The sequence below is a fragment of the Nipponia nippon genome, unplaced genomic scaffold, assembly GCF_047370975.1.
Source record: "Nipponia nippon isolate SJK-2023a ecotype South Korea unplaced genomic scaffold, ASM4737097v1 scaffold_4, whole genome shotgun sequence".
In the NCBI taxonomy this organism is placed as follows: Eukaryota; Metazoa; Chordata; class Aves; order Pelecaniformes; family Threskiornithidae; genus Nipponia; species Nipponia nippon.
The window spans coordinates 58,578,639-58,603,558 of NW_028262358.1; the positions used below are offsets into that span (position 1 = coordinate 58,578,639).

General features: G+C 43.9%; 1 protein-coding gene across 10 annotated transcripts in view; it reads left to right on the forward strand.

Moving 5' to 3' along the window:
* Positions 1–24,920, forward strand: part of ARID1B (AT-rich interaction domain 1B) — a 334,462-nt gene that overhangs the window by 166,683 nt on the left and 142,859 nt on the right. For 5 of the 10 annotated variants that reach the window (XM_087773694.1, XM_087773697.1, XM_087773700.1 and 2 more), the window contains exon 5: positions 18,729–18,770. The exons of the other annotated variants lie outside the window; for them this stretch is intronic. In XM_087773694.1, coding sequence (XP_087629820.1) covers positions 18,729–18,770 — 42 coding nt within the window. The remainder of the gene's footprint in view (positions 1–18,728; positions 18,771–24,920) is intronic. 10 annotated transcript variants of the gene reach the window in all.

A 24,920-nucleotide genomic window follows, 5' to 3' on the forward strand; every position in this document is an offset into this window, starting at 1 on the left:
GAAAAGATGGTGGCCATTCATTTGTGCTTTTCCCCCTTACATCAGGGCTTACTAGATTTTTTTTCTTCCTCCATGTCTTTCAGTTCCTGAAGCGTGTTGGTTGTGTTGTGTTCCCCCCCCAGGCCTTACCACTGACCATTACTTGAGATATCTTAGAGAGCCTGCAGAGGCATATAAAGTGACAGATCATCATTCCTACAGGGCCTCCCAAAGCTGTTATGTGGAAAGCAAGTGCAGTGGGTGAGATTCTGCGCTGTGCCTTTAAGGGCTTGTCATCAAAGAGCAGCATTCTTAGCAAGTTAACTACCATGAGGTAATACGATGAGGATGAGATAATTTGGGTTTTTCAAACAATTTAGCAGGTCAAGGTAACCCTTAGGTTTCTCTAAGGATTTCAACTTTGTTAAATCATTTGAGAACTACACGATTGTGGCTAGAAATTTTACCTTAACGTTGGCCATCCCGAACGCCGCGCACAACTCGCCCTCGCTCGCCGCGTTCCCCGACTGCAGCAGGGCTGGGACAGGATTCCTGGAAGAAAACCGTAAATTGTCTCCTGCAATCTCTATGCCCAGGAGGCCTGCTAACAACAGGGAGCTCTAGTACTTTTAAAGCCACTGCAGTTGATTTTTTTTCCCCTGCATAAAGGGCCTAGATCAAGCTAAAGATAACACCTAACGATTACAGCAGGGCACTGGGTTCACCTTTTTTTGGGGGGGGGGGGGGGGGGCGGGGGATGTGAACAGGGCCGAAGGAGCGATCGTTGCTGCCGCCCTGGATGGGGGTGAGGCGGAGGCAGAAGCCTGCCTCCTCCGGGCAGCCTGGCCGCCTGCTCCCGGGGCGTCTGGACCTGGGGCTTTGCTGCAGGGTTTGCACTGGAGGGTGGAGGGGAAGCGGAGATGAGGATGGAACAGGGACTGCATTTTTGTTCCTTGGATATTTAAAAAAAACCAAATCAACAACAACAACAAAACGGTTCAGCCTCTACATTCCAGTGCTTGCAGGGGGGCATTTTTTAGCTCTTGTAAAATGGAGGGGGAGGGATGCGGGAATAATGATCTAAGTACCTACTACAGGTTCACAAACTAGAAGATGTCTAAAAAGAATCCACAGTTGCTTCCTAAAAGTTTCGTGTTTTGTAAAGCGTTTTTCCTTGTTTTGAGCCCAAACACAGCATTTTTGAGTGCTTCCGCTTGGTAAAACTGACTCCAGTTCTGGCAGAAGGCAAGAAACATGATTATTTCTGGCATTTCTCAATAATCTCTTTTCCTCTAATACTACCCTTTAGAGCCACCCCTGTGCCTTGCTCAAACTTACAGAAAAGTTCGTTTCAAATTGTGGGGAAAAACCAGCCCTTGTAGAGTTAGAAATAACAGTTCAATTACATTCAGTGAGGTATATGAGCATATGCAGTCCTTACCCAGTTTGCCTTTTCTCCCCTTTAAAGCAGAGCTGATTTTTTTTTTTCCCTTTAATTCCTTTGTGGGAAAATGTGCATTAAGTGTGATTAATATGGCCAAATGTTTTGGGTCAGTCCTGACAACTTGTAAATGTGGGCTTTGTTTTCTGTTGGGGTGGGAGTTGTTTATATTCATTTTTTCCACGGCAGTAACTGGAACCAATCTAAGTATCAGATTCAAATAGAGCTTGGAGTATTTTTAATGCAATTGTCATGTAGCTTCTGTAATACTAGATACCGTCGCCCAATAAATATATATTCCCTTTCTAGTCTCTCCATATTTAATCGTAAGTAAACATGCCAGTATTTTGTTATCATCACTTTAAGATTTTTTTTTTCTGTTTCAGAGATGCAACCAAAATTTTCAAACCTAGGTCAAATTTAGATACGTAATGGCCTAATTTTCAGAGATGTGAAATTAATTGAAAATGTGAGTGCTTATCATTTCTGAAAATGAGGCCAATTATTTCAGTGACTAAATATGAACATAGCTACCTAATAGCGGGCAATCAAGTTTGAAAAATTTGTAACAGCTTTTATATCTCGGAATCAATTCCTTGCTTGTCTACAGTGATCTCAAGTGCTAAACATCAGTGAAATTAATTTGTTATGGTATGTGCACAGGAAAATGTTTGGACATTTTAAAAATGAACAGCTACAAGGGATTGAAGTTTTACCTGATACTTTTAGTATCAGAACAAAGAGCCCACATGTGTTTTATCTTCTACCTTTGCCTATTACAGCCAATTAGTACTTTATTTGCCGGACTTAGCAAAAGTCTTTCCATGTAAAATACCTGCTCTCCTCTTTCTTCTTCCCGTCCTTGTCACGACAGCAGTAGCCTCCCCCCCCCGGTCTTTTAATTTTTAGCGATTAGGGGGTTTTATTGGGGGCGGGTAGGACTGGGGAGCTGAAGGGCTGCGCTCGTTTTTAACTTGGAACATCTGATCTCGCCTGGCACGTCCTTGTTGGCTCCGGGTCTGCTCCGCAGCCGTTAATTAATTTCCGTGTCGTTACACGATGCAGGTAGCAGGGGCCTCGCAAACTGCAACGTGCAGGCGACCCGCGCTGCCGACCGCCCCTTCAGGCGGGCGGCGGTGGCGGAGGGGGCGGCGGTTCGCTGCCGCGCGGGCGCCTCCCGGCGCGGGCCCCTCGCTGGCCGCCCCCCCCCCCGCTCCCGCTCTCCTCCCCCGCCTCCTCCCGCCGCCCCGGCCTGTGTGTCAGCGCCGGAGTTAATCATTCATCGGCACGGGAATTTATCTATTTTTATTGGTTGCCAGGGCCGGGTTTTTGAAAAGGGACTCGGGAAATGTGAGCGAGAGGGAAGGACAGCCCCCCGCTCGGATGCGCTCATCCCCTGCACGGTGTTACCGCGTTGGAAATCTGCCGCCGACTTCAGGAACTGGAGCGGTTTACATTAACCGTTTACCGTTGGAGGCGGCAGCCCCCCGGAGGGCGGTGGGGACGCAGTGGGGGGCGCCCGCGAAGGGGAGAACGTGCAAATCCGCCCCGCGGGACCGGGAGGTGCGAGGACTAAGTTACGCGGGGCTCCCCCCCCCGTTGGCGGGATTAAAGGGGATTTTTGGCAAGCGATGCGAGGCACCCCTTGACGGTTCTGAGCCCTCGCGCAACAGCCGCGCGCCCACAAAGGTTGAATTAAAAAGAAAAACCAAAAAACAACAACCGCCAGGGCGAGGGATTGCGACACCGAGAGCCGCCTCGGGAAAGCCAGCCCGAGCCCCTTCCCGGCAGGCTCCGCGCCGCCCGGCCCGGCCCGGCCCGGCCCGGCCCGCCCCTCCCCCGCCGGCTCCGGAGGCTCCGCTGCGGCGCGGCCTCGCCTCGGCTTCTCCTCTTCCCTCCTCCCCCCCGCCGTTCCCGCTCCCCCTCCCCCGCACGTAGGCGCTTGGAGGGGGGGGGGGGGGAAGCGCCCTTCCAGCCTGACTAGAAAATCAGCCTTGTTTCCTCAGAAACCGCAGCTGCTGCGAGCAGCAAACACGTCAGGCTGGCCCTCCAACACGCACAGATGTGCCTTTGTAAATCCACATAAATGCTGAGGAGGATTGCGTGCTGAGGGCAAACACCCTCCCCGCGGAGGACGGGGCCGAGGCAAATGGCAGGCGGCTTCTCCTTGCCGAAGGCCGCCCTCCTCCCCCCTCCTCGCCGCTCCCTCCCCGGCTCTTCGTGGCCCCCGTGTAATTCCTCAGAGCGGCTTAAAGGGCGGCGAAACCTGGGGGCGGCCTAAATACGGAAACTTGGAAACTCGCGGAGAGGAGCCGGCTGCTCGTAGGCCGGCCTCGCCCCTGCGCGGGGCTGAGCGGCGGCGGGCGGGCGGCCGGGGTCTGCCCGCCTGCCTGCCCGCCTGCCCGTCGGGGCTTGCTGTGTCCCCCCGCCCCCCCTTCGTTTTCCTTTCTTTTTTTAGGTCGTGCGTTCAAGGGCTAGGCACCACAGATACTGATCTTTTTCTGAGAGGACTTGGAGAGTGGGAGAAACAGGGAGGGGGGACGTTTCTGCTGACCTCGGAGAAAGCTTAAAATAAAACGTTGCATTCAAATTCACTGTAAGGCAAGGAGCGTTGTTTATCATGCCCTCGCCGGCTGTAACTCCACCCTCCGCTGCCTCTTCTCCCTTTCCATCTCCCCCTCTTCTCCCGTCCTCTTTCCCCACACTCCCTCTCTTTTTAATATAACTTTCAGACTGGATGAGTTGCAACTCGTTCTGCGTAATTAAAATGAGGGGATGATGGTTGAAAAGGGATGGAAAATCAGGCCGGGGGGGGGGGGGGGAGGAGGAGGAGGAGGAGGAGGAGGGCGGCGGGAGGAAGCCGAGCGGCCGGCGCGCTGCTGCTGAAGCAGACAAAAACAGGTCTGGGCGCGCGGCGGCGGGGGAGGGGCGCGCGGGCCGCCATTGGCGCGCGGCGGGGCGCGGGCGCAGCTGCGGGAGCGGGGCGCGGGGCGGCAGTTGCCGGGCCGGCAGGCCGCCGCCGCCATTTGTCTCCCCGCCCCAGCCCGGTGCGGGCGGCGCGGCCCCGGCCGGCGGGAAAGCCCGCTCGGGGCCTTGCGGGGCCTTTTTTTTTTTTTCCTTTTTCTGTTCAGCCACGCACAAACGAGGCTCGCAAAGCGCCCCCCCCCCCCCCCCCGCCCTTAACCCAGTGTTGTTTACTTCCTTCTCTTAACAATGGCTTCACAGAGTCGTTTCACATTATTTTGGTACTTCCTGCAAATCTGCCCGCCGTGGCTTACTCGGAAAAACGTTTCTTCCCTTTAACAAAATCCGGCATATCCCGAACAGGACGAGTTGTATAGGGAAAGACCTAACCCAGTTCAGTGCTTCTTTTTATTTGACAGCGTAGTTACGAGCTGGCCCAACTGAGTTGGGTTTTGGGTTTTGTTTTTTTTTTTTTTTCTTTTTTTAAATCCACTTTCCGAGGGTTTGGCGTGAGGGGCAGAGCTACAGCTGTCCCTGCAGCCGCAGCGGGCGGTAATCCCTGACCTGCGACGGGGGTTGCCTTCCGCTGTGCCCGTACGCATGCCAGGCGGGCGCGTACGCGGGCACGGAGCGGCGGGGGCTCTCCATCCCCGAGGCGGGAGGAGGTCGTACCTGCCGCGGCCTACGCGCGGCTGCCTTTGTTGCGCTGGTGTGGAGAGACTCTGAGCCGAGTCAATTAATTAACGTAACAACCTCTGAAAAGACAAAAGTTGCGTGTTGAAAACTTCAAACGCACGCTGTGCGTCTAATTAGGCTTGAAGCTAGGGCCAGTGTTTTTTAAGCCTGTTTATTTTTATGGCAAGTGAAAATACAGGATTTTATCACTTTGACAGAATGATTGGGTAGACGTTCAAGCAGTTCTTGATTTCAGGAAGCCATTGCTTGCTAGTACAGAAACAAGTTTTCCAGTCGAGCTCTAGCAAATAGACTTTTTTTTTTTTTTTCTTTCAGAAAAGAGAAACGCAAACTAAAACTCCTTTTCTTGCCTCCCCATGTGTGCTGTACTCCCCCCCCCCCCCCCCCCCGCCGCCCTTCAATGAGTAGGAGGGACAGAAGTTGTGATAGGGCAGGTCCTGATTAGTTGCTGTCAGTCTGCACAGATTAACACCTATTTTTAGGTTTTTGAACCTCTTGAGTAATACTAGTTAAATTGGCACAGGTTAATAAGTTGGGGTCCGCAGAGCCTCTTAACTGTTCACTGTGAAATTTGAATTAAAGAGACAGACTCACTTTGTCAAAACGATGAGAGAGAGTTGTGTACCAAACATTTACTGCGTGTCCATGTTTGTGCGCGTACGCACACAGAACATACATGCGTCTGGAAAACAAAAATTGAAATCAATTGCGTTGGGCGTGTTAACGCAAACGTTGCAAAGTTAGAGGATCTTTGCAGAATAGATCAGCAGTGAAATAGGCTCTGAAAGGAAACATTTTGCCTCTTCCTTTTTCATATAAATGTGGCATTTAAAAATAAAAATCTTTGTTTTTTCATGTGTTTTCTCCCTGTCCTCCCCCCGTTATACCATTACACTGTTACACTGACACCCACTGGTAAAAGTTGATCTGGGATCATGGCTGTAAATTGAGCCTCTTGATGAAGGGACTGCTGTTACTCGGGAATAAAAAAAATAAAATAAGGACCAAAGAATAGCTTCTTCCCCTTCCTCCCCGTGAAAAAAAACCTTGCAATGCTCTTAATTTTTATTTTATTAGGAGTTAGTGTGTAGATGCTCCAGACATAAGAAGGGAGGCCACAGTGTTTTTCTCTAAAAATGTAACAACATAGAAATAACTGCATTAGAAGCAGTTTATTTCTAGACATTTATATGTTTGGGGACAGACAACAGGCCGACACAGAGAAGAACGGGAGAAAGTAATTAGTATGTTAGTAACTGCTGTGTTTAGCGCTGTTTCCCAGGTAAAACAACTTGAAGAAAACCAGAAATAGTGGTCATGCTAGAAATATATTTGTGTGGGCACTGACCTGATTGCATCAAAGCGGAGATGAATGCCAGCGCTGTGCAAGTCTTATTTAGTCTGTTTACCATTTAATTCAAAGTTGTCAGTGGTCTTTGAAAGCCACTTGTGTTGGAGAAAGAAGGCTCATTTTATTGAAATCCACCGCGGCACCAAAATCTGGTCTGTGAGAGTGTCGTTCCATAGCCCTGCCTAGCACAAGAACAATACCACGCAATTACACTGTTTCAGGCTCTGAAATAGGCTTTCTTCCAAAACACCCTCCCCTTACATTATTAGACGTGTTCCTATTAATGAAATGATTGATTGAAAATCTTCCTGTGTTTACGTTGTTTGGGCAGCAGTAGCTTGGATTTCCCTGTCTAGACTAAAATTGTATCCAGTGGAGATGCATGGGACAGCTGTTTGTAAACTCGGAGTGAGGCATAACAAATGAGCTGCAGCAAAACCTGTCCACGACTGGCTTCCTTGGAAATGCGGTGATATATTCTTTGTTTGAAGGGAGAAGGGGAATCTTAGCGGAAATAAATACAGAAACAAAATGGACTCCACAAAACATAAAGTGTTGAAAAGACCTGCCAGGGCTGCGCAGTTCAGAAATTAAAACTCCATCCTTTCACCTTTGAGATTGTAGTTCAAGTCTGTCTTTATGTTCTGAGTAAAATGAGCTTAAAATGAGTATAAAAAGCAGTCTCCGGGGTTGCCAGCTTGCTGTTATAATTGGTGCAGATACCGTAATTAGAAAACAGGGTGAGTGCTGGGGTTTAGTTCTTCAGGAAAAGTTACAAGAATAATCTTTACTCAGGTACTTGCTGCATCCTCTTTCAGGCTAACCCAGGCAATATATACGCGCGTTAAGAAGAAATCTTTACAAAAACGGTCATTGAAGTTGAAGATTCGTACAAGGTTCTCGTGCCTGAACATGTACTGCTGCACTGAATATTACCTTATATGCACACCATCGTACAGAAATGCTAAGTTTAGAAAACTGCACAAGGCTGTTAGCAATTGATTTGTTTCGCAGTTTTACTTCGAATAATAATAAAAGCATGAATAGGGGGCTTACTTTGAAATTGAGACAGGCTGGGAAAAAAATGCTAGCTTGTGTCCTGTAATTATCCAGAAGCGCCCTTGTAGACCCAGAATAAAACTCGCAGAACAGGCATAAAGCACAATGAAGGACCCGAGTTTGTGAGGAGGTGGCGTGTCAATAGCCTGCCCCATCCTTTCTCCTCTCCTCTTGCCCCGAGTGTCCTTCTTGTTTTGTTTGCGGGAAGAAACGGCAGCAAACAAGTAAGAAGAAAAGTGGGCGGGGAAGAACATTTATAGTTCATATTGCAATATTCAAATAAAATACTAAAAATGCTATAAACAGTTTTATAGTCATTGTTTATGGACTCTAGAGTTTTTAATATTCTAACATGTAATTGAATTCTGAAGCCAAGATTCTGCAATTAATCAGGCTTTTACAAGTGAGCTGCTATTTGCTTGAAGTAACTTTGAGAAGAATTTGGACTTTTTTTTTTCTTTCTTTTTTTGTTTATGGGTATAGCAAAAAAGTGAAAGCGGTCTGCAAAATTGTACATCGTGCACTTGCTTGGGTGAGCAAAAGTCCCAATTTGTGTGAGTAGTTCAAGCATTTCAGGAGATCTAATTGTTTGATTCTTGTATGCAAATTCGGGCTTTGTGCATGTGAGTCGTGGAACGTGTGTTTTTGGAGGACATGTTTTCAGGGCTTGTGTTCATTTTTCTCCATTACAACAGATAGAGAACTCGAGTAAAATGGAAAAAAAACAAAAACAATTTGTCAGTTTATCGAGGCTTTTATTATTGTGCGCCCTACTTAGGACTGAAGTGACTCATCGGAATGTTTGTATTTTCGCCTGCCCCACTGAAATGTTTGGTGTAAAGCTGGACTAGATTTGAGTGCCAGTTTTTCCTTCACTTCTGGGGAAGTGTATTGCTGTTGTGAGCTGGGAGAGTGTGGAGGAGTTATGGCACTGACTGGAGCACTTGTTCTTTCCCAGTAAACTCTTAAATCCTGATACCAGAAGGGTCAAAAACTGGCCAGCTGTGACATCTGAATAATTTTTAAAGCGGTTAATCCAGTCAGAGTGTTTATCAATCTTTGTACCTCGTGGGGAGGCGATGGGGATGCAGCCTGAAACAATTCAAGAGAAAAGCCCGGATCATTGGCAAAAATAATTTAGTTCGTCTGAGTTCCACAGATTTACCTTTTCAAGTTACAGTATGAAAACCAGAACGTTACCCAGGGGATTCCTCCTGCGTGACTGTTTGGCTTGGCAGGTGTGTTGATACTTCGCTGTGGAAACCACCCCTTCCAAACCTGTGCTTTGGATCTGAGGACGCCCAGATGATGCCCAAGTGAACTGCCCAGATGTTGCCAGTAGTAGCCACCCTCTATATATGGCATGATACTGATAGGGGAGAAGGGGACGTCAGGAAGAGCTTTCTGTCTAGTTGGGAGGGTCGGGACCAGGTCCTGAGAGCCCGTCGCATCCCTGCTGGCAATTGCCGAGGCCATTTCCCCACGTAATTTACTGTTGCATGGACCATCATGGTTCTGTTGTTGATCATATCACACTCCTATGGCAGCAACGTTAATTTAGCCGAGTATGCAATATCAGACATGCGTTTAGTATGTTTTAATTATCTTCAGAGAAATATGCTTCAGCCTTTCTTTGTATAAAGTTGGAGGCTTTCCTTGCTTTCAGTTGTTGCTCATCTCCTTTCTGATCTGTTCCGATTTTTTTTTCCCCGTGGAAAATGAAAAGGGTCATTTTTGTGTTAACCGGTTTCCTCAGAATCATGCTTTAGAAAGTCCTGATTTACCAGTCCTACGAGGGAAGGTGGAGGGGGGGAGTGTAGGTACAAGAAAGAATCAGTTTCTTCTCCTGACTCAGAACTAGGTTGTGAGCAAGTAGAACCGTATGCAATCTAGAAAAAAGTAAGAAAGAACATAAGCTGTATGTAGGGTAGGTCCTCTGGTGACAAATTTTGCCTTGGTGTGACTTTTTTGCTTCTTCGTGTTTTATTCTCAGAAAGTACCACTTTTTTCAGATAAAGCAAAAGGAAAAATGAAACAGTCCTTGTAGGGCAGGAGTTGAAAGTACGGTGGAGATTGTGCTAAATTACAAAGAGGTGCTCGAAAAGGTGTTCTTTTCCTGTTATTTTTGAGATTCAGCTAGGTTGTGTAAGTTACCCATTCCATTAAAAGTAGGAATAAAGAATGCAATTTACGGTTGGAATCAGTTGTGAGACACAGTAAAGGTTTTGAAGTTAAAACCATGTTTCTGAAACAGAGTGCTCCCTACATTGTGTGCCTCCTCGCCTAAAAAAAAAAAAATCTTTTTAACCCACATACCCAAAATAATGTTGTCTAAGGTGCAGGAAGCTTTTTCTCCTGAGCACAATAGGAATATGTTGAATCTTTTGAAAACAGTTTCTGTTTTTCAAACACCTTTTCTTTTTCAGCATAGATAATTAACGCCTTCTTCACAGTGCTTGGTGCCCTTGATACATCTGTTACCTTTGACAGATCCTTTCTGTTTGCCACCTCTTCCTAACATGCTTCCAATATTTTCAGCACATAATAGCTTAGTGTCTTTGATGTTGATTGTATACGGGCTCAATTAAATAAGAAAGCCGCTGACAGGATGGTGTAGAGTTGAAACTTGAAGCTTTGTTTCTTAAAAGATTTTGTCCTTGGTCACTTATCTTCAATTTTTGCTGCGAATCGTTTGACTTCTCTTAGGCAAGATTGTTAAGTTGTTTGAGACGTGCAGTTTTAGCTAGGACTGTATTTGTTTTCACTTTCACAGGTGGTATGTACAGGAATTATATAGAGAAGTAGGAAAAGGCAGCAGGGGAGTACTCTGCAGTTGTGGCCTGAAACAGCAAAACCCCTCCCCACTACTGAGGGTGGCTTTAAAGCATGCCTTTCTGGAACTTTCTGGAACATTTGAAAGCATTATGGCACCGCAGCTGTTCAGTACCACCCCCTACTTGCTGGCGGATGGCATCCTGCATCTTCGCTAAGCAACCCGACTTTGTCTGAAGAGGGCGAGGAAGGGGTGTTCAGGTGGCCCCTTGGGCTGCTGAGCTGTGGCAGTGGGAACCTCGGGCCCTGAGAGTAGAGGGCAGCGATGTTTTAGCCCCTTTTGGTGATTTCCATAGGGGGGTCCCTCTACAGCCCAACGGCGTGATCATGCACAAAGGCGGCTGCTGTACAGACCCTTTGCAGTGGACTTCGGTAGACGGGGGTTTAGGATTCCCAGTTTTGGAAGTGGGGAATTAAAATGAAATCATGGTGTTGGAACAAGAGAGTAAGAAATACAAATGGATTAGAAAAGATGCAGACACAATGCCTAAACAAAAGGCTTACCGGTGGCAGTAATTGTTACTGCTTATGTCACATCGTATAATGACAGTTTTTCAGGATTTCCCATATATTAGAATGCATCAGGATGAAAGGTTGGAATTTTGGTTTTATAATACCTACCACCCTTTTCTTAAGGGAAATTAAATAGCGACTGCTCTGAGATTTTGGTCTAAGTACAACAATCATTTTGATCTCTACATTGTCAAACAAATAAATATCAAAAGCTGATTTTCAGTGTCGTTACTCTGTTTCATGCAGCGTTCTGGTGTGGAAGAACTAATTGTATGTTACACATCTTTGCATGTGTATATGAAAAACACTATGATGGAAAAATACAAAAGACTTTGAACTATGAATAGATGTTTACACAGGGAAAACACATGTATGTGTATGTGTGTATATATAACTTACCTGTTTCATCTCTTGATGACAAGAGCAGATGAACATGTTACTGTCATGAATTTGCTGCTGATCAGCTGTTTATATGGTACCTACGGAGGAATAAGTTACCGCAGAATTGTAAGGGACGGGAGCGTGTCTCATAGGTTCCCCTGCAGTGAGCGTGCGCTGAGCAGGTCTGTACACAATCTCAAATGTCAATTTGTCTGGGATTTGTCATGGTTGTTTCCTGGCGCAGACCTAAATATCTTTGTCCCTTTCTGTCTTTTTGAGGTTACAGGAATTGCCCCATTGCCCCATAGCACACAACTTTTTTTCTCCCAAGTTGCTTCTAATATATGTAATTCTGTTGTAAGTATTATATCTCACAGGGATGATGGTGATTGCTTTTAGTTAGCTAATATCTAGAGTCTAATTTTTTTGCTTCTTAGGGATTGGCCTTGTTCCCAGGATTTTGCAAAATACATGCAATGGGAGACTAAACCAGCAGGTTAGTCAGTCGCATGTCCAAGAATGTCTGTGTGGGGCACAATGTTGAAGATGTGGATGATATTTTTTGTTGTTGTTGTAAATTGTCTTCCCCAAAAACACTGGCATTTAGGAAGAAGTTTAAAAGTGTGAGGAGGACAGATCTGTTCCACTGTACAGCTTTAAAGAACGTGAGGCATCATTGTGTTTTATCTCGAACACTGGCTGACCAAGTACAGAGCTGCTTCAGCGAGCTGCGTCCTTGAGCCACTGTGTTGTCTGTACATGCTAATACGGAGAATGAGGAGAATTAATAAGCAAGTTGGAGCTGCGGCATAGTTTCTTGAAATACCTTTTCAAACCTTTCTAACACAAAGTAGCACACGAAGTTGTTCTGTCATTTACAAGGAGATAATTTTGTTACTTAATTTGTATTTTTGGCGCTAAAAGTTGTGGCTTCAGAAATTAGAACGCTGACCTTTATTATTGCTAGACCCAGTGAGCTAAGAGATAAATGACTGATACCACACAGAACAAGCAAAATAAATTAAAGGAAGTCTAAGAAAAAGTGGATGCCAGATTTAATGAATAATTGCCCTGAACTGGGTCACATTGTATCCAGTTTTTACACAGGTCAAACTGTGAGGAGGTGGCATTTACTTAACCGAAAGGCCCCAACTAAGTAGTCTCAGTGGACTTTGTATAGAAAGCAAGGAAATCTAAGCTGATCTGTCCTTAATTCATGAGATCTATACTATGCAACTATCATGCCTTTATTTCGGGCATAGATTCAGGGTCATAACAAAGGTGTGTCTTTGGTGTATTTGCTCAAGGATTGCCCAGGGAGCATCCCCAGTTCTCACTTGCTACAGACCTGAAACCTAGCCTGACGTACATGCATGATCGCCATTAAAAATAAACAAAGCTGGGGGCAGTTAGCAGAGAAAAAGGGAAGGAAGGGTTACCAAGGGCTGTCGCAGTTACCAAAGTTTATTCCTACAGTTCTGCATGCATTAAAAGCTGTGTATGTCCTCAGTAAGTCCTTGAAGAATTGCCAGAAACTAGCGTGGGTCATGTAGGTTTGTCCCTGCTCCAGTGAGAAGGTCAACCATCTTCTACAATTGCTGAATCCTAAATTACTTTAAAAGGAAGGCAGAGTGAGGAGATATTACAGCTGGTTAGGCTGGATTTCGTAAAGATATGAATGACTACGGCCACACTCATCCTTGAAAGAAACTTCCTAAGGACTTTGAAAAATAAAGACTGGATTAACTTCTCGTCACCTTCATTTAAAAAAGACGAGTTCAGAACTGGTGGTGTGTGGGCGGGTGGGCTGATGGGAAAACCTTAAAAGCTGAGACTCTGCGCTAGAAAAGGATTATGAGGGTACGTCTGCGCCAAGCACTACAGCATCCTCCACGTTTCACGCTATCCAGGCTGTTTCCTATGGACAGCTCAGCAGGATCGGTGTGTGGAAACAGTAGTTGGAGTTACATTTGCGTTGCTCAGCGCCTGGACTAATGAGTCCCATTTATAAGTTGTTGGGACTACAGAGCCTCCCCCCCACCTGCCAAGAAGTCCTCTGTAAGTCAGGGCGCAAAGGTGGGTACAAGAGCAAACGGTTTGATTATGAACTGGGCAGTGCGATGTGGTTTGTCTTACCACAATCGAGCAAGAAGTGCACCCCAACGGCGAGAAGGTGATCTGACAGTAACTCAGGAGAGAGCACCTGTATTGCCTCATTCTTTTTGGATTTTGTTATCATGGGAGAGAGAGTCCTTTCTGATCTGATTGATCTTCATAGAACAGGGGAAACAAAAGTACTGCAAAATGCAAGTATTAACATACACATTTGTTTTGTTTTGAGCATATTTTAGAAGTGCCGGAGGCATGCCTTTTTAGTAAGCAGGCAGTTGGCAAAAACCCTCTAGGTATCAGAGAAGCCCTGTGCTATAATTTTCCTAGAATAATAATGTCAAACAAATGACAATAGAAAGCCTATAAAATTTGCAGCCAGCTGGGCAAATTCTCCTGTGTGACCCATGGAAACTGTAAGTGGCCATGCAGAATATTTTGTCTTGATCAGAGCTGCTCCAGTCTACTGCGTTTCTTACCAGAGTAGCTGTAACCCCCTCACCTGCCAGCTGCAAATAGCAGCTCCATTAGATAAACTCTGAGGAGCTCCGACCCGAGTCTGAGAGCAGCATTAAGTGTGTGTTGTATTGGGAGTTTTTGCCTGGGTAGTTAAATGTGGATCGATGATCCTTTTCAGCATTAGTGTTAACAGGATATTATATGGGAATCGGCATGCATCAGAAATGATTATTAGTGCTTATTTTCAGATTCCCCCCAAAAAGATGGAGAGGGATTCTGTGACCCATGTCTTTTGTGAGTTAGTTATTTTGTCCTTGCGTACTTGCTACCTCATATTCTGTCGTTTGGATAACAGTCTGGGTATTAAGCGTAGATGTAATTTCTCCTGTTAACAGTACTCCACTTCCCGTGGCTTTTGCTCAGTTCCAGCTAATCCTATTTCAAACAAAGCCTTGATGAGACAAGAAGGAGCTGGACTGGGCTGAGGACCAAATCATGGCCGAGTATGGCTTTGGAGAAGACCAAATTATAATAATTCCTTGTGTCATCTGACCACTAGGTTGTACAACTCTGTTCCAAAAAGGTGTTGTTCAGCATTGCTCCTCAAGGTTTTTATCTATGTTTCAACTCCTTTTCTTTTTGACAGGGAGGTAGAAATAACTCTGTGCCTGATTTACTGTAAGTCTCTTGGTTGGGGTGCAATATTGTTTGCAGAATTGGGGCTGTAGGAGTCCTTTATTGAAAGGCAAAACAAAAATACTGAGTAAGTCTCATTACTTCTCAAGGCTACTCCCCAACTTGTTTCCGAGTACTCCACATGTTATTCATCAAGGATTCTCCAGGCTGATGTGAGCACATTTATGAATTCTTCCATCTTGTAAAATAAAAAACTATTAAATGCTACTCTATTCTACTATGAAATTAGTGGTCTTGGCCACGGCTGCCTGTTTTAGAGACCACGTAGGTTGTGCAGGGAGGTGGGAAGCTTGTCTTGTCGCACGTTGGGGAGGACCTGCGGGGTTTCTGGGCACCATCCCGGCCGGCCATGGGGACTGCGCTCAGACCAGTCCCCTGGTCCCCGGCGTGCCCCGGCGGCGGGGCGGCGGCAGGGAGCGGGCTCTGGGAGGGGTGAATTGCCCAGGCAGGACCGGCGTGCTCCAGCTGTGGGATACTCCTGCTTAAACAGCGAATTGCGTCTAACAGAATTGATCCCCCGTGTATGATTAATGCACACACTCTTCCAGAATACTACCCCATCATTCACCCCTCACCGCTTACAATAGCCTTCTAGCCCAGAATTGCAGGAGACTGTCGTGTGGTTTGGGTTTGTTTATGAGAACTGGAAAGGCTGTTTGATTCTTTAGATAAACTGGAAAAAACACCAATGAACAGTGACTAAAAGTTGGTTTTACATAGGAATAGAATACAGGGCAAACAGGCCCATTCAACTCTAACACTGTACCGTGAGGGGCGGAAAGGGGACTGAAGTGGAGACGGAGAGGGGGGTTCAGTGCCTGGCGGAAAGCTACTGTATCTGAGAGAGACACGTGTAGCCGAAATCAACAGTGCTTCGTTTAAGAACCAAGTCTGCTTTTTTTAATGATGCAGTGAATTTTTCACTGTAAAAGAAAAACAATCCCTTGCCCAAGATAATATATTTACATATGTACAGTCAGAACAGGCAGCTAAAATAGGAGAAGTTTAACTGCCACAAATAAGTATATAATGAGAAGTTCTTAATTAATGTCTGATTATCTTGAAGCAATGATGAATCTCTTGTTCATTTTTTGTTTATTGGAATGGAAGTGATACATTTTGAAGATGATTAAGAGGAAGATGGTGCTTGCCTGATTCTGAAGGACACAAAATTTTCTTTTTTGCTTGGGTGATGTGGGTGCTGATTGAAGTACACTCTCATTCCCACTAGAGGGGGGTCCTCTCAGCCTAGGTTGTAATGCATTTTGGCTTTTTTTTTTTTTTTTTTGAAACTCAGCATGAGGAAAGCCTCACGTTGTCCCCTTTATACAAAGAGGTGAAAACCAAAATGAATGGACTAACACACTAGGATGCTAGTAAACACAGTAGTAACAAAGAATACAGAGGATGTTTTATTGCATCATCCTCCAGGTGAGGACAAGTATTTATCACAGAAGTGGCGTGATCACTCTTGGAAAAACAGAAGTGGCTTTATTAGACCAGTTCAATAACATGTTTTTAATTAGAATTATAATCTACACCAATAGCTGTGCTCCAAACCATTTTATTGTCTTTGCGAGCCTTACATTTCTAAGCATAAAAGAAAATACTTCTATCTGTAAAAGAGGCTAAGAGTATGTTACATCAGCTTAAACTTCTGCTTTACTCTTTGATGTCGCAGTTTGTTCCCCTTCTCGGTTTCTTGGTGAAAAGACGGAGGATTGAGTTTTGTAAACGCGCTGGTCGTCGTGCCGTGTTAATTTATGTGTTTTGGAACTATGGCAATCGTGAGCATTCTCTTGGCCCTGAGCGAAGGGGAGCTTAATTAGCACAAGCCATTTGTTGACAGCACCACTGTACTCCGCAGCGAAGGTCCCCCCGTGGCGAGGTGGCCTCTCGGCAGGCGAGGCGGAGTGCGGGGCCCAAACAAAGGCGGCTCTGCCTGCTCTGTGCTGGGTCAGTGCAGGAGTTTGGTGCGTGCTCCTGCAGCTGGGAGCGTTGCAGAGCGCAGGGCAGAGGGCAGGCGGCTCTGGGCAGGCTCGGCGGGCCCTTAGCCCAGCTGGGACCGCTTGGGAAGGAGAGGAGGCGGAAGGGACAGCAGGGCAAGGGAGGCAGGGTGGAGCGGGGCTGGCAAGGAGTCAGCAGCCCTGCTGGATTCAAGGGGGGAGTCAGAGAGGGACCCACTGACACAGAGAAGGCTCCAGTTTTCCTAATAGAATCTCCCTGACAGAAACATAGCAGAGTAATACGCATTAGTGGGTCTGGAGGTAGCATCTAAGGTATGTGACCGGCGTGATACTGCGTAGAGTAAAACCGAGGGAGTTTTGAACAAGAATTGTTCAAGTTTCAGGGTCTGTTTAGTTATGGTAGCTGGGTGTTGTACCAAAACAATAAGCCTAGTGAAAGTGAGCATTTGCAGTTTAGATGGGTACCACATTAACCCTAGCCGGACTGCTTCCGATGTTGGAATGACTTTTTTCAGGAGCCACTTGAGCATCTGAGTAGGGCACTGTATTGTGACAGGCAGTCATACTGTTATTTCCAATCCAGCCGCTGATTATTCTCTTTTTGGCCTTGGGCAAGTCACTTAACCCTCTGTCTGTTTCTTCATCTGTAAAATATATTATGGATATTTATCAGTCTCACCAGGACTGATTGTTTAATATTTATAAAGTGCCTAAAGGATTAGAAGCTTAATATAAGTAGCTAATACATATCATTTTAGATTTATTTTATTTACTTCGATTTTTTTTTTCTACCTCCTATTGAATGAGGTGCTATTTTGTAGCCTCTTACTGCCATTCCTAATCAGCTGGACAGGTCACAATTGGGTAACTTCAGGTTCATTTTCTTCTTTTATTCCTATAAATGCTTTATCTCCTTCCCCCCTTTTTTTCCCCTCCCTTTTTTAATTTAGAGATGAAGAGATACCATATGTTGCTAGATCATGACATAAATATATTTAAGTGCTGCCATCATTGTTAGTTTATCAGCCTTTCCATTATAAACCCTCTTGTTCAGGGGTTTATAACTCTGGCATTATAACGTGCTTCAGGCTGAAACTTGACATTCATTTTTTCCCTCTTGATTTGCTTTAAATCCTTCACTCTTCTGAAGTTAAACTGGAGATTAGATACATTAGTTATAGTTATACTAGTTGTATAAATTATAATGCAGCAGTAGGCATTTTAAATAGGATGTAAATCAGAGAACTAGAGAGTTTCCCAGTTGTTAAGCTGTGAGCCTGGGAGTAGAACTCTGGGATTCTTTTCCAGAGTGTGTCCCTGGCTTGGCACATGACTACTAAGAAATTATTTAACCTCTTTCTGCCTCACTTTTCTGCCTGTATATCGGGATGATGATGTTTCCTGCTTCACTGGTGTATTGGGAAGCTTAATTAATTAGAATTCATAAAAGCACTGAGATTCTCAGGTGAAAGGTGCTGAAGTGTGAAGCATTTTTAAGGAGCCTAATGAAAAATTGGTGCGCCTGCTTTTCTGCGTCCATTCCCTATCATCCCAGACGGGCGTGTATCGGCTCTTAGAGCTGTGCGGTATGTGGTAACCAGCAAGGAGTTTGATTTGAAGCACCATTAGATGACCTAGCAGCTTGCTTTCCTCCAGCTTTCAAACATGCGCTGTATCTTGCAGCCAGCTAGTCTCGGCCTTTGCCTGGGGAGTTTGTCTTCCCTGAATTCTACAGCTTTCAAAGAATTACCGGTGCGCAAGCCAGAACAGGAGCCTGCAAGCGAGACCTCTGCTGCAGAGTTTCCCATTAGTGCTGTTAGAGCGCTTGGTGCTGGTGCAGGAGTACCCGGCCTGGATAGAAGATAATGGGAGGGGAAGAGTTCAGATATTTCCGGCCTTTTTTTTACAGGGAGTTGTCATGGCAGATGATTCTGGTTGTTCTCAGGCAGCTTTTTGGTGTAGTCAAAACTCCATATGGAGAACAACGTTCCAGCTGTAGTACAGTAAATTTTGGGACACCGACAGATCCTCTCGATGTCGTTTAGGTTGAGAAACCTTGTTTGTGTTGTGAGGGATGCCTTCTGAGTTTCCCCTCTTGAGGATTTCTGTTGTCAGCTGTTAGTTCAGCATGTCCTTTCACACGTAGGTTTCCTAGGGTTGACCCAGACCGGCGTCTTCATTTACAGATCTCCTCTTTGCCTGGACTGTGGTGCGGTGCTCAGGAGAGAGAGGTTCTTGGTAGTGGCTAAATTTGAAATGATCTTTCTCCTTATAATTTCAGGTTGAAGTCTTGGCCTCCGAGGATGCTACATTTGGACACAAGGTGTGTAGTTTGATGCAGTTTTGTTATATAGGTCCCATCAGTTTAAATTGTTGGATGTGATGTTACAGAAGACGACAATTTTAAACCTGGGAATTGAAGATCCTGTGACTTACATCCACCAATTCAGAAACTTTCCTTTATGTGTGGTCATCTGAGAACGACACACAGGCTGTCTTAATCCTGTTATTTGGTATAAAACCTGTGGGCAAATTTTACTTGTGGAAGCCCATGTGGAAACATGGAACATCAGCTTTGTAGTAACTTTTAAGATTGGACTTGCCCAGATGCTGGATTTGTTCTTGTTCCATAGATTTGCAGCTCAAAAATTGTAGCTGTTATCTGCTTTGCAGTCTGTTGAGTAAGCCACTTTCTTCATGGTCCTTTTTCACAGTGCATCTCAAGTAGAAAGTAGTACGTTGAACAGCTGCATCACCCTGTGTTCAATTGTAGATCAATGTATGGCACTCAGTATGCATTTTGGAGAGACCACTGTAGACCTGCTCTGCTAAAGGGATGGGCTGTATCCTAGTTATTGCTCGAGTTTCTTTGGCTGGTGAACATTATGGTGACGACGACAGTTTTGATTGAGCACTAATAGCAGATGATTCTAAGCAGGATAGATTGTTTGTAGGCTGTGTCTAGTTATCTAGGAAGAGAGTGGATGGGGAAGGGAAGGCGGAGATTGTAGGAACAGTAGGCTAAATCATGACAGTGAAGAGTTTCCTGCTGCTGAAGGCCCACATGCTGTGATACTACTGCAGGTGAGAAAATAGCAGTGCTATTACTATCAAGGTAAAAAAAAAATCAAGAAAAGATGAAATAAGTTCTCCAAGTTTACATAGAATACCATAAACAAAATTAACCCACAGAAAAAAAAGCTTTAAAAGCACCTAAATATTCATGATGCCAGAATTTACATTGTGTCCATATTGTACATTTTTATATTGATATGTGATAAAGTGATTTAAGTAAACAATTAAAAAACAAACAGAGCTACTCCAGTATTATTTGAAGTATTTAACGTATGGTAATCTGCAGTATTTTCTGTTTTTTATTTAATACCCAGCATGCATACCGACTATTCACTGAATATTTAATAAACCTGGAGGGTCAGCTCTTGTGAACTCATCTCCATAATCTTTCAGACTAGGTGGGTAAACAGAAATACTACTGAAGGTTATTGTAGCCAGTCGCTCTCACAACTAAAACACTGTGGAGGAGGCTTCTTATTTTTTTCATGGCTAGACTTGCAAGGTGTTTTTCAGTCTTGGAGTCATCTTGATGGACATCCTTTGAAACTCCGTTTTATTACCAAAAGTTTTAAGAATTTTCTATTGCTAATCTGGAGCTTTACAAAACTGAATCAGTACTGTCGCCAACTCTTAACATCATGCTCCAGAGTGCCAAGCAACTCTTCTCTAAGATTCAGCTTCAGAACCAACAGGGTCTTTTTACTCTCTTAAAATAGTAGCTTTACATTATATAGCAAACTGTGTATGTCTAGGAATGTCATGTACTTTTTATCAATCAAGAAGAAAGGCAAATGTATCATCTCAAATTTGTTAATCCCAGAATTTATCTTAGCTGTCTATTTAGGCATGCTGTGCAAGCACTTTCTTTCCTCCTCTCCCTTAAGAAATGCTTCCTCTACTGTCTGTCTCAATGTCAAATAAATGTTAGTGTCTCTCTTATATTAACAAATCGGTTGGTATGCCCATGGAGAATACATATTAGCGCAATTTTTTAAATGAAAAATAATTTTCATTTTATAAATCAGAAAATAAGTTTGTATGGCAAATACCAGATAACATAGTTGAGAAGGATGTAAGGTTAGAGTTTGCACAGTGTAATGCTTCCCTTGATACCAGTTTTCAGCCTGAATTTCCCTCCAGGTCTATTGGAGACTGTTGAGGGGGCTATCTTTACGGTTTTGGGTCTAGCATATGCCTCAGCTTGAAACATTTTGGGACCCCTGTGTATGCATAAGCATAATTTGCTGGAGAGGATGCTCTTCTTTTGACTGTATCCATTCCACCTACCCTTAGACACTTACCACTTAGTTTTAGACTTGTTGACAGGCTGTGTTGCCTGTGGATACTAGAATACTGTTTTAAAAAAAGAATATTTCTAGACTGCTGAAAGAGCTTACAATGTTATCTGTTGTTATTAAATTCTCCGTGATTTTAGTCTCATAGTAAATATGCATACTGGCAGCAAATGGGGCTGTTTCCCAGGCAAATGTGCTGAGCGACGCGGCAGAACATTGTTCAGCTTCACTGTAGTTGTTGTCGGTGAAGTGGAGATGTGGCTGATGCAGTCTGCCCCTTGAATAGTTGGTCTTTGATGATGCTGATGATAAGCACGTGTAAAAATCGGCTACAGGATGCTTTTGATGCAAGATATGCATATTCATTTGGACAAAATAATTCTTATTTTAGAAAAGAAAATTAAAACAAAAGCTATTGTTTCACACTGTCACAGTAGCCAGGGAAGAGGCACCTTGAAGTGCCAAATCTTATCTTTACTCCATATGCACAGAACAGGTGCAAACTGCAGACCATTAGCAATAGTCCTTCAAAATGTTCCCTCCACCTCACCTTTTTAGTAAGAGAAGAGTCTTCCCAAAACAAAGGTAGAATATAAGGCATATATTGGAGTAAACCCAACATTTTTAATATGAGCTTTTTTTTTTTTTTTCATTTTGTGCATATGTGAGACCAGTAGTCCTTAATGGGCCATGAAAATGTAAGCAGTTTTTCAGTTTAAAAAAAAGTTGATGTCTGATGAGTATAAAGACACCCAGATTTGACAGAATTTTGCTGTCCAAACCTTTCCTTCGGTTGAATAGTAGGAAGCAAAACTATTCAGCTTTCTTTGCAACTAATTTTACAGAAGGGGGAAGCTGTTAGTGTGCTGTAACAGCTTTTTCGAAGATGGTACACGTGGTGTTCAGTTTAATTTACACATACATTTGTGTGTGTGCTTGTATGCGTGTTTGCTTCTTAAAGAAAAGAAAAAAACCCAAAACATCCAGCTTTTGAGGGATCCTTCTGTTTCAGTATTTGGAAGGGTTGTGATGTATGCATGGTGGAGTATGGAGCGATGTATGGGGAATGACCACCTAGCAAATCAGGAACAGCTGATAGGGCATCTGGGACAGAGTTAACAGTTACGCCTGGTTCATTCAAATTCTGCTGAGGATAAACTTACACATATAATAAGTTTCTTCAAAACCGTAGTTGCCAAGAAACTGTCATAGAATAAGAGTGAATAGATGGAGAGGTGTCTGCCCGGGTCTGCAGTCAACACACAGGAATGTATTTCAAAGTTAGAAACTCCTTCGGTCCCATTAATCTTATTAAAGCCTAATGACGACATGTACAATACTAACAGTACCAATTTACTTTATTTTAGCTGGAATAGGAAGATACATTTTAGCAGATAGGACCAGTGTTCCCAGATGGTAGCGAAAATTAGGAGGGATACAAAGATGTGAAAAAGAAAAAAAAAAGAAGAAGGTGCACAGAGCAGAAATAAAAGGTAAAAGGTTCAACCATTTTGAATGATGCTGATTTAAACACCAAGGCAATGAACAAATAAAAATAACTGTATCTGACTTTTTAAAATCCTCCTAAGAGATTTAGATGCTCAATTTCCATTAGAACATTTTAATCCCTGAGGTAGAATTGAAAATCTTAGTTTGAAAGGTTGGTTATTATATAAAGATTTAACCCACATTTTATTGTTGTAGGAGCTGCATATTGGCATCAGTTGGAATTATGGTGTTGAATGTGGTAGCACATACTCCATCCAGACAGGCTACAAATGGCGTCTGGCCCTATCTAGAGAATGAGATGCTTGACTTTTTAAATATTTGTGCTTGGTTTACTCTCCTCTTCTTTCCCTCCCTTTCCCTGAGGCTTTTACTGTCAGCATCTACCTGACCCAAATAACATAGGGTAGAGAAGGCTTCATTCAGCTAAGCAGAGTGAGATCACCTCGTCCACGTGTCTCAACCTGTCTGCGGACGTGTAAAGTGCCATAAGCTCTGTTTGCAGAGACGGCCGCAGAGCCCGCCTACCGCAGCTAATGCCGAGGTGCAGTGATCCCAGCTTAGTGCAGCATTAATATAAATAAGTTTGTTAATGGCAGTCCAGCAGCTACATGTCAGAAGGCTCACAACTTTGTACAACAGGAAAAGAGACACTTATGTTCCCACAGTGGGGGAGCTCCACCAAGAACAGGACTCTCTTATTTGGTAGTGAGCTTTAATCCTTCCATTGTGTGTCGTTTTAAGCTGTGTTGTGATGTAATTGGCTTAATCATTACTATTATGTTGCTTTGCACAAGTTAAGATTGTAATTTGACATATGGAAATAAATGGCAACTGGATTAGTGATTTGCAGGTGTCATTTAAAAACAAGGGGCAGGGAAGAAAGCCTTTCATATTTTGCAAGCGGCATGTTTGCTAATGTACGGAGGCAGAATTAACTACGCAACTGCATCTCATGCTGTCTTGAAATAGGAGCGAGCTTCACCTGTTCGTTTCTGGGACTGTGCTGCTGGGGTTGAGGAAAGAGGATCTCCCTCCCGATGGATGTGTTCACTGGAGGAGTAATTTTATGTTTCCTTTGCAGAAAACAAATACAGGGGAAAAGCTTTCTTTTTGATTGAGAAATCAGCATAATGGAGACACAGCTCTATTAAAGAAATGCAGCAAGGGTGGCATTTCTGATGTGGCTGTGTCTACACGGTGGAGCTTTCAGCATTGTTTGTGGAACTGGCCGTGTTTTTGTTTTGTGATACAGCATAAAGTGATGACCTTGTCTCCATAATTTAGTAACTCTGGAAGTTGTTGAGTGGGTCTATTCCTGAGTCTTTTCAAGTATATGCTGCTGGGATGCATTTTTTTAATGCTCTTTCTCTGATACAGGATACATGGTTTAAGAATCAAATGTGATTAGGACTAAAATATCTTTTCTTCCTCCCAAACATACTACTTTTACTTGAGTTTATTAAGATTTTTTTTTTCTTTTTGGTTTCCTCCACTGCGCAAACGCTGCTTTATGGCGACACTCGGCACATCACGGTGCATCTTCTGTAGCCCAATTATTATCATGGTCCCAGATACCAGAAGTTCAAATCCCAAGGGGAAATTCAGCTACACAGTGTAGCTACGTGGCAGCTTCCTGGTTTGAAGCATAGGACACCAAAGAGAATACATTTGGTGGCTGACTGTGAGTTATGACTGCGCAAATCTGGAGGGAAACTGTTGTTCTAGCAGTATCCGTAACACAGAAGCCTTGAGCTACGAGATGGAGTAGAGATGCCATTTGAGAAAATTGAGAAAACGTGTTCTCAAGAGATATTTTCTTAATTTTTTTTTTAATTGGTGTTAGCTTGATTGCAACAAAATAGTACTTAGTTCTTGGAAGGAAGGAGAAAAGAAGTCACTGAAGGAGAAGAAAAAGTAGGCATTAAAAATTGTTTTCTTTCAATGCACGCCTTGCTTAAGATCGCTTTCTTTTGTTGAAGAGTCTAAGCAGCCTCTGCTTCTGCCATCTGGTGGTTGCTAATAAAAGTTGCATCTTCAAAGCCAAATTAAATTGTTTTAAAGCCAATTAATCCTTTTCAGAAGAGGATGTTTTCAAGTGTCTGAATTATCTCTGTCTTGATATGTTGACACTTGGAGTGTCTATGTGTGTGCTTAGTATATGGGAAAATATAGAGAAATGCATCCTCATTTACATCTGTCTGCGCACTGTTGACTTAGGTAGGAATCTGGGGGTTGTAAATAAGTTTTTGGCTTTGTTTCAACTTAGAAAAAATAGGTATTCATATTAGCCTCCAGTAACTGCTGTTTCGCTACTCAGAGCAGTTAGGATTACACATTTCCCCAGTTCTGTTGTTGTTGTTTTCTTTGTGGAGTTGTTTCACCTGAGGTGTTCAGATGACTGAAAGGATTTTCCAACCTTCTTTCTTTGAGTCATTTTTAAAGCTGCGTTTTAGGATTGCTGAAGTCTCCTGCGTGCCCTCTGCACTGGGTATTTTCTAAGACTAGAAATTGGCATTATATCGGGGAACAAGGTGCTTTTTTAATATTATTAGGGACGCGTTACAGATGTGTCAAAGTGTTTTGAAGTAGTTATG